The 14,340-nt window shown below is 37.9% G+C and overlaps 1 protein-coding gene across 17 annotated transcripts in view; it reads right to left on the reverse strand.

The window, feature by feature from the left end:
• The window catches only part of nav3 (neuron navigator 3), a 330,354-nt gene that overhangs the window by 93,540 nt on the left and 222,474 nt on the right, over positions 1-14,340 (reverse strand). For all 17 annotated transcript variants that reach the window (XM_077234164.1, XM_077234163.1, XM_077234165.1 and 14 more), the window contains one exon: positions 13,871-13,923. In XM_077234164.1, the coding sequence (XP_077090279.1) occupies positions 13,871-13,923 (53 nt within the window). The remainder of the gene's footprint in view (positions 1-13,870; positions 13,924-14,340) is intronic.

Raw genomic sequence — 14,340 nt, forward strand, 5'->3', positions numbered from 1 at the left:
CCGAACGGCCGGTCCATTTCAGGCCGAAGACTGTTTTTTTTTAATGATACGCGACCGGCCTAACCGGCCACTCAGCTGCAGCAGAACACTGTGTGTGTGTGTGTGTGTGTGTTTCAGACCGGGCTAAGCCAATACTTTCAATCTGAGGGGGGATACGAGCGGCCCCTCCCAACTTGGACTGATCCTCGTTTTTCCTGACATTCGATTGGCTCAAACTAGGCGCCGATCAAAGGAGTTTACTTTTGGTCATGTTTGGCGGGTTTGTGTGAATGCAACACAGACGGACGGTAAAATGGTGAAAATTAGGAAAGAAGAGAAAGAAATGGGTGGGGCCGAAAAAATAAGAATTAGAAAGAAAAAAATGTTGGCACAAGAGGCAGCTAAATGCTGCAGTCATATTGATGAGTCGGGAGAGAATGATGAGGAGGAGGAGAAGGGGGAGGAAGGAAAGCAGCAAGAGAAAGAAGAGCAGGAGGATGAGGAGAATGGAACCAGTACAAAAACAGTGACAGGTACAGGGGCAGTGTGCAGGGCTGGGTTGCCAATCATATTAGGCATATCAATCAATCAATCAAAGCTTGATTAAGGACACACAAAATAGAAAAATACAGAACAATATTACATATTTACATGATAAAATGCCAATAGTTCCACATACTAGATAATAACCTGACTGAAGCACAGATTTAATTAGAAAAAGTATTATTCTTAGTCATATTTATTACTGATATTCTTCTCATGTTCTTCTCATCTGTACAATCAGTAAGCAGAGGCAGCGTCCAGCACAGGGGAAGCTTATGGGATCAAATTCCCGCCAAATGTATTGCGGCCACGGATCAAAATATAATAAGCGTGAATCAAAAAATAACAAGCATGAATAAAAAACTTTAAACACATTAAAAAATATTTTTCACAAAACTTTAACTTGGGTTCATGCTTTCTTTAAAATTGTTTTCCTTGGTTTTATAACTCTGTACTTTGCGCTCTCTTTCATTTTCTGCTCATAATTTATTTTTTTGTACGCTTGTGCTGTTTTTCTCTTCGCTCTTCTTTCCATGTTCTGCGCTTGCTCTTCCAAATGTTGCAGTTCGAGTTTAATGTAAATTAGGGCGGGCTTAAGCGTCACCATTGGTCCACTAGTTCTAGATTGACAGCTCCTCCTCTAGCCAATCAATCGAAGAGGGGAGTTGACGTCACTCCAATGCGACTCACGCTACTGATGCTCTCTCGTAAAGGGGAAGACAACAGTTTATTTTAAACTTTACAAGGACTTTTAAGCAGTAAAGCTATCTGAACTCTGGACATATACAAATAATTAAATTCCTCTTTTTTGAGGTAGCCTACATTTTAATGCGCACACTGGTAATTGGTGTTAAACAATACTTGGCTCATGATGTTAATATGCTAAGGCAGCTCTAAGACATCATGCAGTTTTGAAACACTACATTTCTTTGCAAAAATTAAGTTAAAAACGGCCATTTTACCCGTCTGAAGAATTTAGGACTTTGACCTTTCAACGCTACACACAGCACCTATATATATAAATATATATATATTATTTAGTTCCATTACAGACAAGGCATACAGTGCAGAAAGTACAAGACAAATACAAAGGCATTTGTGGTACAGTTCAGAGTATGTAAAACAAAGAACAACAACAACTAAAATTTAAAATAACCCTGTAGCCTTTGTAAAAGGAAAAAAAACGCACAGCCTACCTGGTGATCCGTTACAGTTAAATACGCCATCCTGAAATATGTTCTTAATTGTTGTTGTTAAGCGATCATATAGCCTAGGTAGCCTGGTAAATTAATTCTAGACTAGATGTACCATTTGACAAAAGATTAATGAAAGTGATAGTGTACAGGAGATTACAGAAACCAGGTGGATTTGATATGAAGTGATTTATTATAGTTATTGTGTTCATTTAGATAGCTACATAATTGCATATTACTTTAGGATTAATGTTTTAAATATAGCTTCAATTTTTAATACAGCAACATGACAATTATTGAAAAGATCAGGGATAGGTAACGTCGTTTCTGGATTGCCGCTGTCCTGCAGAGTTTAGCGTCAACTCCGATAAAAACCTAGCAGTGTTAATTATCCTAAAGATGATGATTAGCTGGTTCAGGTGTGTTTGATTAGGGTTGGAGGAGCTAAACTCTGCACCCAGGAGGACCAACATTGCCCTTCCATGTCATAGATTAAATATGAAAGTAAAACGGCCATGGCCTACTGCAGTAGGTGGTGGCAAGTTACTGTCTTTATGAGTGAGTGAGTGAGTCATTCATTCAAACTTCTCGTTCAAATCAGGAATTCTTTAATGAAACACTGTTGTGTGGCTCGCAGGAGATCGACGCTCACAGTGCAAGGTTCGGCCAGGGCATTAAAGGTGAATATGATGGATCGTCAGACAGGCACAACTGTCAACTGACGACACAACAGATCGTCGTCGTTAGGGTGACGAATTTAACGATAACGGATCGCCAGGTAGATGTAACAGGTCGAGTTGCAGGCACACATACAGTTTAACGGTGTCCTGCCACGGAAAGATTTTTGCCAGCTGAGCTGATGGCTATCTTCACCTGTAGCTACGAGAGAACATCAGTAGCGCGAGTCGCATTGGAGTGACGTCAACTCCCCTCTTCGTTTGATTGGCTAGAGGAGGAGCTGTCAATCTAGAGCTAGTGGACCAATGGTGACGCTTAAGCCCGCCCTAATTTACATGAAACTCGAACTGCAACATTTGGAAGAGCAAGCGCAGAACATAGAAAGAAGAGCGAAGAGAAAAACAGCACAAGCGTACAAAAAAATAAATTATGAGCAGAAAATGAAAGAGAGCGCAAAGTACAGAGTAATAAAACCAAGAAAACATAATTTTAAAGAAAGCATGAACACAAGATTAAGTTTTGTAAAAAATATTTTTTAATGTGTTTAAAGTTTTTTTTCATGCTTGTTATTTTTTGATTCACGCTTATTATATTTTGATCCGTGGCCGCAATACATTTGGCGGGAATTTGATCCCATAGAAGCTGAGCCAGGGAGAATTGAAAGTGAGGACACACACAAATCTCTATTGTATGGGACTGCAGTATTTGAGTGGGTATTTGTTAGTTTTTGTAACTATTTTATCACTTCGACTGACTGTACACATCACATGCTGGTAGTTAGCAGTATACTCTGACTTGTGTGTTCGAGATTAGGTTTTGCTGACCTGATTGTGTTTAGTGCATCACTTGCTTAGTCAGGTGTCATCCTAAAATTTCTTGAATGTCTTCAGTGTAATCTGATTCTCTTTATACAATAAAAACACAATTAAAATAAAAAAAACTGCAAAATACTTCTGCTCATGCGCCAAGGCCACTCACATAAAAGGCCTCTCCATCTTAAAGTCCCGGGCTTAATTTCAGTCCCAGTACGTCCCTGCCCTGAGGGGTTGTCCCTGTGGACAGTTATTAATGCGCTCTATAATACACAGTCTCACAAGGCCATGTTACTCTAATAGCGATTTCCACTATTTGTATTACTGATTTGAATGCTGTTTTGAAGGGTATTGTAAAGAATCCTCAGTTTTCACTTTAGATGACTGTGTAATATAGAAAGTGTTTATGTCATGTTGATACATAAAGAACTAAACCAATCTAAGTAGATCACATAAATAATAAAAAAGAATATTTAACGGTTATATAAAGTTATTCAATGTATTCAAATTTTTTGGTTGAAAATAAATACTGCAATACAGATAAAACTGCAGTACAATACTGAGAAATTAAGAAAAATGCAAAAATGCAAAAAAAGCTAAAAACTGTTAATTCAAATTTTTAATTAGACAATTAGATGATGAAAATTACCGTATCTTTTTCTGACTCCTGTCACATTAGAATATGAATGTTAGCTAAATTGTGTGTTTCATTAAATATTTTCAAATTAAATTCAAGCATTTAGACTGAACAGAAATCAAACAAATTAATTAATACATTGCTTTCTTTTAAAAATCTGACCTTATCACACGGCTCTGGAACACTATTTAATTGTTCAATCACAGCATTTTATGGTTAAAGACTTGTGTGTGTGTGTGTATGTTTTTGCGTGTGTGTGTGTGCAGTATAATGAACACTATAATGTTGTCTCAGTCACCTAATTTTCTGTGCTAGTTTCATGTCACTCATATTTTGTCACGCATTTTTCAAGTAGCCATAATGCATTGGATAATATACAGTCAGCGAGTCCTTACATCTAAAAAAAAATGACCCGTTAGAGTGTTTCTTTTGAAATAAGGTTAAATACTCTAAGAAGACTCAACTAGCGGAGTGTATATCTATACAGTTCATACAGGCACCAATTACAGCCATTATTTACAAAAATGCTGTAGTTCTGTTGTGAAGGCCGAAAGGAACATAATTTAATGTCATTCTCACAGCTGTCACAGATTTACAGTCTTTCACACAACTCCATCCATCCTCTGACCTCAGTGCCCCACAGCGTCCAGCATGGAGCCAGAAAGATCCACACAGATCACATACAGTATTAACTCCCACACACACTCGCAAACACACAGAATGACGAATGAATGAGCAATTGTTAATTTATCCGCATCGACAGCATCTTGTTTCTTCTTACATCTGTCCCAATGGCAAGTAGCCTGTTTTTCATATGACACACATCCCTCACACAGCCGCACACGCAAGGAACCTAATGTGCTTTTAACGTTTGATTATCTTCCCTCATAAACCTCTTCTAATGGCAACACAGTGCAGAACATGTGTGGTGCACCAGAGATGGGCTGTTTTTAATTGCAGTCTCATTCAGACGACGGCACCGCCGCACATGGGCACCCGACTGCAAGTCCTGACCAAAAACTGATTCAGACATTCTCAACGAAGATGAAACGTAGCCTACTTAACACTAATGTGGTTAAACACTAAACGCTTGCCTGGCATTTCAACCGCATCGTTTAATGCTTTTCTGGAGTGTTTACGATATATGATAGCTCATAATGTCTCAGCATTGGACTGGACATTTGTTGCCATCACCGAAAGCGCAAGCTGATGCTGTTGATTGACAGACGTGCGCGAACAGACATATGGATGGGGTTTGCGCTCTAAAAGCGAGAAGTTAGGTGTCCGTTACGGGTATAATCCCATAAGTACGGTTGGAAATTCCAGCCTCCTTTTAATAGCAGTCCCATCAACCCATCCCTCTGTTTATTTTTAGTCTGTCTCTCGGCCTACAGTGATGTACATATACAGAAACCGTGATTCTATACGCTAATGGCGAGCAGAGCTCTCGCCAGCTTTAGATGCCGAACCGCCGCTTGCCGAGCAGTTTTTCAAACCATGTGGGATTTTAACAACTCTCCGGGAAAGTCAGATCATCTGTTTTTCCGACATAAACTGACATTTTCCAGCACCAGATATGCCATTAAACGCAATTAGGGAGGAGAATGTTTTGATGAGGTATATTTTCACAAAATAATATTGAGAAATTTATAAGCAAGCACTTTTCAGGGCTGACACGGATGCAAACGGGATGGAAAATTACCACGAGTCGGCTTACATCCCTTGCTCGAAATGACAACGGCGAGCTGTTTAAGTTTACTGTCTCTGCGAGCTGCAACCGTCATAAATCTGATCATGTTTAATCTATACAACACACTTATCAGAGCGAGGCTTTAATGCAGAGTAAATGTTTGCACTTGCATCCGGCTGTGTGGATCCAGATGCTGAGGGGCCCAAGCTAGCTGCGCGGGGACCGACTCCAAGCATATCAGATAACGGTGGGGTGAGTGCTGGGTTTGGAAAGTGTTGCTGCTCCAACACTACCATGAAATACAAATGGTCTCTAGCCTCAATTATACAGCTTTCACTTAAAAACCACTCAGAGCAAAGAGAACAGATAAATGTTGTTTTCTCCGGCACTTCTGTTTTTTCCAGAGAGACAGCTGCAGTCGTTTTGTACCATTTAATTTCCTCTGATCATAGTGACCACATACATATGAATTTGATGAGTTGTCCATAAGTACAATCCCAAAAAAATAAAAAAAAAGCCTGTGCAATAGAACATATTGGGGCTCATTGTCAAACATGGACATTTAATTTTTAATTACACATACACAACAACAAAAAATAATTATCTAACAGTGGTTTTGTATATTGGTTTAATAATTCAAAAGTCTTCAAAAGTTTATATTTCAAGGTAATATTCAGTTTCAGTTTAAAGAAAACTCTTCCTTCCAAATTCATTAAAACAACAACAAAAAATTACACCTCCATTCTCCATATAATGGAAGTGGATTTTAAGCAAATAGTTGAACAGTTTTCTCAGTATTTTTTTTTTTATTCATATTTTACAAATTTTCATTTGGGGCAAGATGTTACAAGTTGTGTTTTAAATGTCATAAATGTGTGCAAGATTTGCTATTTAATCCTGTGTTTAATTGAAATTACAAACCAAGTAAAAATAATGTAGTGCTACTTTTTTCACTTCTTCAGGACTTTTATTAATTGTTTTAATTCATGAAATAGAACAGTCATGTCTGCACTAATAGTGTTATGTTAATGTTTGGCAGGTCTATTTGTTAAAACCATCTCTCAGTGCCAACTTCAGCATGCCATTATCTATGCCCAGTGGCATTGGGAGAAACAACCGTAGCTGAACCATTGTGATGCCAGCCAATGAAGACAGCCGTTAAATTCCTGTGGCCTCCTCTATCTAATTAGCAGCTAAATGGATCAGGCTGTAGCCGCTGCCCTGCACAAGACTGGTGGAGGTACGGCACCAGCAGGATAGACTGCCTGCAACATGTGCTTTGAAGTGTCTGCTCTCTCAAAACATCTGAGAATGCCAACATTTCATACTGCAGGTCCACTATTTAGGAGAAGGTAAAATGCCTGTTATTTTCTTCCTTGAAACTTCAAAAAATGACCCAAAAGCACCAGAAAATATCATAAAATTGGTCCATGAGACATGGGTACTATATTTCCAAGTCCACGGTTTGTTGTTTTGTCAGTGAGTGATTACTCAAGAAATTACTCAATAAATAAGAGATCAGTTTAATTCATACAAAATCTGAACTGGAACAAGTAAATAATAGAAAAGATCTTAGTCAGATAATTTGTTTTTTCATGAACACACAATAGAGCAAATGTCAAGCTTTACAGTAAATAATGACTTCAATTTTAGATGACTTAGGATATAGCGCACAAGCTGTTTACTTTAATGATACTTTTTTTCATTTTGAAAGCTCTAGTACGTTTTCATTGTAAATGCATAGAAAGGAGCAATTTTTTCTTAATTCTTCACAGTCTTAATTTTTCTCTCATTTTGTGTTTAACATAAGAATGTCATATTGGTTTGGAATGACATGAGGGTGACAGAATTTATATCAATTTAAGGCCATCATCTCATAAATGAATAAATCATAAATCATCTCATAAATGCTCATGTATTTTTGAATAATGTTTTGGTTGACAGAGAAAAGGAAATGAATAGTTGAAATAAAGTCGTTATTTTTGTTTTTTTTGCGCACAAAACATGTTCTCGTCGTTTTGATAAATTTAAGATTGAGCCACTGTAGTCACTTGGACTATTTTAACCATGTCTTTAATAAGTTTTCGAGGCCGGCAAGTTCAATCCCTCAAGAAGCCTATGGACTGGTATGGAGGAGTGATCCAGCTCTAAGATTTCATCAAAAATATCTTAATTCGTGTTCCAAAAATGAACGAAGGTCTTAAGGGGTTGGAACAACATGAGGGTGAGTAAATACTGACAGAATTTTCATTTTTGGGTGAACTATCCCTTTAATTCTTCACAGTCTTAATTTTTCTCTCATTTTGTGTTTAACATAAGAATGTCATATTGTTTTCGAATGACATGAGGGTGACAGAATTTATATTATTTTCAGGCCATCATCTCATAAATGAATAAATCATAAATCATCTCATAAATGCTCATGTATTTTTGAATAATGTTTTGGTTGACAGATTTGCTCTTTTAGTCATGTCACACAACCGGTTCTTTCATGTTACCACAGGAAACCTCTTTGCTGTAGTTATCCTCTTCACAGTCTGTTTTATGTTTGATCTTTGTAGATTTCTACAAGTTGCTCAGGGATTTCACAGGCTTACTTCTATAGTTTCCTCTGTGTGGAATTATTAAGCGTATTGTTGCCGAGCAGAAAAGCATTCAATGAGATGTAATCAGAGGATTAGACTCTCTGTTTTTCACTCTGGGAGACCGGATATTTGGAGGTCCATTAAAATGTCTGTCAAATATGTTTGTTGTCGCCATAATGAATGAACATTTCCTTTATTCACAACTGTGAAAATGTCTTCGAAGACATGATTACAACAGGACAGAAAAATTAGATTTTGAAAGCATGTCAAACATGTCTGAGGAAGGAAAAAGACATCAGGGCCTACCAACCTCAAGGTAATTTCTAAGCGGATTGAAATCTTTATAATTACTAAAATGACTCCCTGTCAAAAGTAAAAAGAGGGAAAATCCATCAATCCAAAAACAGATCCTCACACAGCAGAGGTCAAAGCCCAATCACAGTCCAGTGGCAGTAAACATTTCTGACAGGAAACATTCAGAACCATTTCTGTTATGTCTACAAGCCCAAGTGGAAAGGTCATCACTAATGTCAAACGCTAAACGTCACAAATCAAATGTGAACGTAGAGTGTCACTATGTGGCGTTAAACACACAAAAAGACAAGGTGAGAAATGTCCTATGATTCTGTGCAAGAGGCACTCAGTCATTAACAAACTTCTCAACCCCTCTGAGCAGGCTAAGCAGAGAAAGAGAGTGAGAGTTGACGTGAATGACTGATATTTAACCACTACCTGTAAGACGCAAAAAAACAAGTCTGAAGAAAAAAATCTATCTTAAAGGGCTAGATCACCCAAAAATGAAAATGATGTCATTAATGACTCACCCTCATGTCGCTCCAAGCCCGTAAGACCTCCGTTCATCTTCGGAACACATTTTAAGATATTTTAGATTTAGTCCGAGAGCTTTCTGTCCCTCCATTGAAAATGTATGTACGGTATACTGTCCTTGTCCAGAAAGGAAATAAAGACATCATCAAAGTAGTCCATGTGACATCAGTGGGTTAGTTAGAATGTTTTGAAGCATCGGAAATACATTTTGGTCCAAAAATAACAAATACTAGGACTGTATTCAGCATTGTATTGTCTTCCGGTTCTGTTGTGGATCCGCGTTCAGTGATGCTGCTGACGTAAGACGCTGCTGACGTGTGTCTGGTGCGCCCGAGCTTCGTTTACAGTCTGAGGGAGACCCACGCTGGAAACAAAACAATCTTCACAAACATGTCTAAGGATTTCCACACAGAGGAAGACTAGCATTTTTTTGCCCAGCCATATTTATTTGAACCAGAATACACGGATGCACCAGATACACGTCAGCAGCGTCTTACGTCAGCAACGTCACAAGCCTCGTGAACGCGGATCCCCAACAGAACCGGAAGACAATACAATGCTGAATTAAGTCGTAGTGTTTGTTATTTTTGGACAAAAATGTATTTCCGATGCTTCAAAACATTCTAACTAACCCCCTGAGGTCACGTGGACTACTTTGATGATGTCTTTATTTCCTTTCTGGACAAGGACTGTATACCGTACATACATTTTCAATGGGGGGACAGAAAGCTCTCGGACTGAATCTAAAATATCTTAAACTGTGTTCTGAAGATGAACGGAGGTCTTACGGGCTTGGAGCGACATGAGAGTCATTAATGACATTATTTTCATTTTTGGGTGAACTAACCCTTTAAATAAACCTATGCTATTTTTTCTTAAATGGTCCAAAAAATTATAATACTACAGTACACTATGCTATTAAACAAGAAAAACAAAATAGAAATATATACCCATTTCAAATACAAATAATGCTCATTTTTTACTGTAGATAAAAAAGTGTCTGCTGAACTATTAGATGCAAACGTGTTCTGCTCAGAGAACACTTCTTAGTTATTCACTAACCAAACTGAATTAATCAAGACCATCTTAAATCAGTAACTCTCTAAATAACCAAACTAAGTCAATCAAGACCCAATGTCATGCTTCTCGATTAACTTTCTAACTAACCAAACTAACACAAAAAAGTTCTAAAACAAACTCAATAAAGACCCAAAGTCCATCCTTTCAATGATCTACTATAACTCACTAAACAACAAAACCAACTCAATCAAGACCCATTGCCATACTTCACGATGAACTAACATACTAACAAAATCGACAAAATCAACACCAAAAGCCCAGTCTTTTGATGAACTAAATTACAGTACTAACCAACCAAACTAACGCAATAAAGTTCCAAAGCTTATTCTCAAGGAACTAACTCACTAATTAACTAACTAAATTAACTCGATTAAGTCACACAGTCCATCCTCTTGACGAACTAATTTTCCAACTAACCAAACAAACTCTATCCAAAAGTCAATCCTCAATAAATGGTTCATTGATCCTGACATGTGGACGAGCTGACATCCATAAGGGTAAACCAGCTGAGCATCTGAGGTCTCTCTAACGACCAGTTGGGTAGATGCTGTATTAATCATATAAAGGTGAATGCGGTGTGCCATCAGAGAGATATGCTGATGTCTGCGTACGCAGCGAGAAGCGAATCTCTCAGCTGTCAGCTAACAGATGGAGCCCAGATGATGCAGCCACTTTACAAGCCCTAACACACTTAACTGCACTGGTCCTCCCACAAGACCTGGAGAGGTAACCAATCAGTCAGCCTCTCCTGATGGCCACAAAATCAAACCTGCAAGAGACACTGACAGCAACTCATATGTGTATCGACAGACTTGAAGTTTATGTGGTGCATTCTGGGAATTGCAGTCCAATTGTGTGCGTAGTCATCTGTAGCCTTTTGAAGTGCAATGAGATCACAAACTGCATATTCAATTTTAAATTTTGAATTTTCCAATATGTTGCCTCTGATGATCGTTGGGATCTGTTTGTGCAAAATAATTTGTGTACATGCTTCGGGGATGGCTTCAAATGTTGCAATCCTTGAATCTACTAAGAAAGCCATGCTAATGGGATACGCTTGTGTACAGGGGAACTCCCATTCTGATGCCTAACCTCCCGAAATAGCTGTCTCTCACTGACTACGCTGCGAATGGCAGAGAGGGCTCATTTGGTGTACCAACATGTTCAGAATTCCAGACTAATCCGAATACCAGCCTTGGGATCATAGCCATTCCTTATGGGAAAGTGGGTCCTACCATTTTAGCTTCTTGTGCAATTGTGGTTCAAAAGACAAACGTTTCCATAAGGGTCAGTGAATGAACAGACAGCCTGTAGGCGGCGATTTATCTGCCTCTCTTCATGCCAGTTTAATTAAGCCCCGAGAGACCAATCAGATCAATGAGAGAGAGTTTATTACGCATGTAATTTAGCAACCATCTTCATTGCCTGGGAAAGCACCCAACAGTACACTCATTTAACTGAAGCTGAGTCACTTTTAACAGGTGCTTTTAATGGACACGAGCAAGCGTTTTTTTGCTAATGCCAAGTTGTAAAGTTTTATTGGTTCACAGCAGAAAATGCATGGAGGGCTATCTAATCCTAATCGATACGGAATTTCCTTTCTGAATGATAGTTATAATTGATTATTCCTCAATGGCAGATTGCTGACTCCCTGAGCAATGAGGCTTGACGTGATTTACTGTTTAATATTAACTGCCACACAGTAACAAATACAGGAAAAGGGCTACAATAGATTTGCTTCCTGACTTATTCCTGAACACGCTAACCAGGCTGAGGGCAGGATATTTCTTATCCACTCATATAACAAACATAAATGACCCCGTCCTACGCAACACCCAAAAAAGACCATCTTAAACCAGCATGGATTTTTGATGGTGAACCAGCAAAAAATGCTAGTTTTCCAAACAAGGACATTACTCGCTGCATAACAACCATAATACGGTGCATTGTTGAAGAAATCAACTAGCTAGTCACAATTTTGTCCCTAAATCATATTGTCGCATATTTGACGTTCAGCCACGCTGGTTAATGATGTCAAGCATTTGAGATTGAATTAATGCCAGATTTTTTGCAATGAATTACAGACGTGGCATCTGAGGACTATATCTCCTTTTTTTCTCAGTTATCTTGCTTTCTTTCCCGATTCAATCAGTCAATTCAAGTCACCCTTCACCCCCACAAGATTGTTTCAAAGTAGCTTTACAGTGATAACAGGAAAATAATGTTCAGTGATGGTTAATTTTTGTTGTAAAAAAGTTATTAATTTAGTTAATTAATATATATAGTCGCTCTGGCGAAAACAGTGATGTCATCGTCCAGCTCAGTTCAGCTCTCATATAATGGGGTCAATGCAGGAAGATCAATAATATTGTTGAATATTAAGTGTCCCCAACTAAGTTTGCTGTTACTGACATGTGGCCAAATTGACTTTCACTGCATAGAGAAACACAACATTTTCATTTCATTCTCTACTCCTTTAAACTAGTTAAGAACCCTGTACACCAGCATCCCATTTATCAACAAGGCATGCTGTTTTAGCACAATAACCTGTTCCTATCAATCAAACACTGACAAAAACCTTAGCAATCACAGACAGGTCTCCCGGCAATCTGCAACAATGTGCTGATAGGTTACTCTTGTGAAGCTTGGCTGTGAGACAGAATGTGTATGTCAGATTCCTCTATAACCTCAACTTCCCGTAAACAGTTTTATAAACAGGCACGCTTCCTCAGTATAAAACCTCTACATACGTGTACACACACATGCTGGCTGCAGGTGCAAGATCAATGGCCATTGAATGAAACCTCCTACAACTCCCCAAAAAACTCAGCCTTGAACTTAAAAGTAAATCTTTTAATGCAGTATTTGTGCTCTTCCAAATCTGACAAGCATACCTACATGGGCGTTGTTAGGAAAAGTTCACAGCAACTATTCTATCATTCTCTGCTATACTCATTGACATGCAGAGAGTTATAGCCTAGTGCCCGGTCGGTCCATTCTACTGCAGAAAAGACCTGTGAGGCCACTAAAGACTTTACTGTATTACAGCTTAGCAAGAGTTTAATCACTGCAATGTGCCTCAGCAGAAACACAACATAACCATAGAGGATCTTACTTACATGTATGACAACAAAGAATCATTAGTTTGCAAATTTTCCATTTGGTCGAACAAATGGAAAAAAAATAATAATTGATCTTCATGATTTTGTGACAGAAGCAATTTCATGAGACTGGTTTATTTTATAGTGACATGCGCTGTTTATAATAGAAATGCAATGACAAAATAGCTATATAATACTATAAAAATAAATAAATATGTAACAAAATATGCTCTACAAGTCAAAGGTTTGGACACATTTTATAATAATATATAACAGTTATGTCATCACAACTATGTAATAACATATATGAAAGTATGTGAATTACGTAAAGATATAAAAAAAAATAAACAGGCATTCTCTCTACCAATTTCATGAAAAGCATCATAGCATGATTTTTTAAAATTCTACTGAAGAAGTTTGCATGTAATACTGGACACTTGTTTCCTTTACTATCAGTTTCAGTTTAATTGTTTAAACTTATACGTAGATACAATTTATGTTTGTCTACTAAACAAATTTCAAGTATTTTCACCTTCTGATCAAAAGTTCTGTAAGAATTATTTATAGCTGCTAATGTTTAAAAAAAACTTAATATGTCAGGACTTTGTATAAAATGAGAAACAATGATGGAAAGAACAATCATCATGCTATTACTCTATTTACATTGCATAATCACAAATTGACTAATCACTAACCAATGAAGCAATGAATATTAAAGCATTATAGATGAAAAAAGACACTTACCATTTGAGAGTGAGTCTTGGGGCAGATGTTAATATCTTCTACCTTTTCATTAGCTGCAAAAGAGATACTGCTGGGTTAAACCTCTGCAGCACACTGGTACATAGCAAAAAAGCATACCATAACCTCTGGCCTTTCCATCCACAGGTTACCGTCATGAGGCAAGAAAGTTTGCCTTTGCAGTTTGTGAGAATTTGTAATTGAATGGGCATGTATGATTGCAGTGTGGGAGAAAATGCTGAGAAAATGAACGGCTGTTAATTCATCAGCTGTTGGTTGCGAGTTTTTGACATAAGATCTGCCATTGTATGCTGGAGGTTCATAATAACGTTTCAGGACAGCCCAGAGGAGGGGAAAATGGGATGGGGGCGAAGAAAGAAGGACAAATAAAAAAGACAGACTGACACACATGCACACAACGCAAACCACTCTGGGCTCACTAAAGTGAACACATGGGAGACACATGCTTTAAT

The sequence above is a fragment of the Siphateles boraxobius genome, unplaced genomic scaffold (genome assembly GCF_051911475.1).
Source record: "Siphateles boraxobius isolate OS27281-9 unplaced genomic scaffold, OSU_SipBor_1 19, whole genome shotgun sequence".
Classification (NCBI taxonomy): domain Eukaryota; kingdom Metazoa; phylum Chordata; class Actinopteri; order Cypriniformes; family Leuciscidae; genus Siphateles; species Siphateles boraxobius.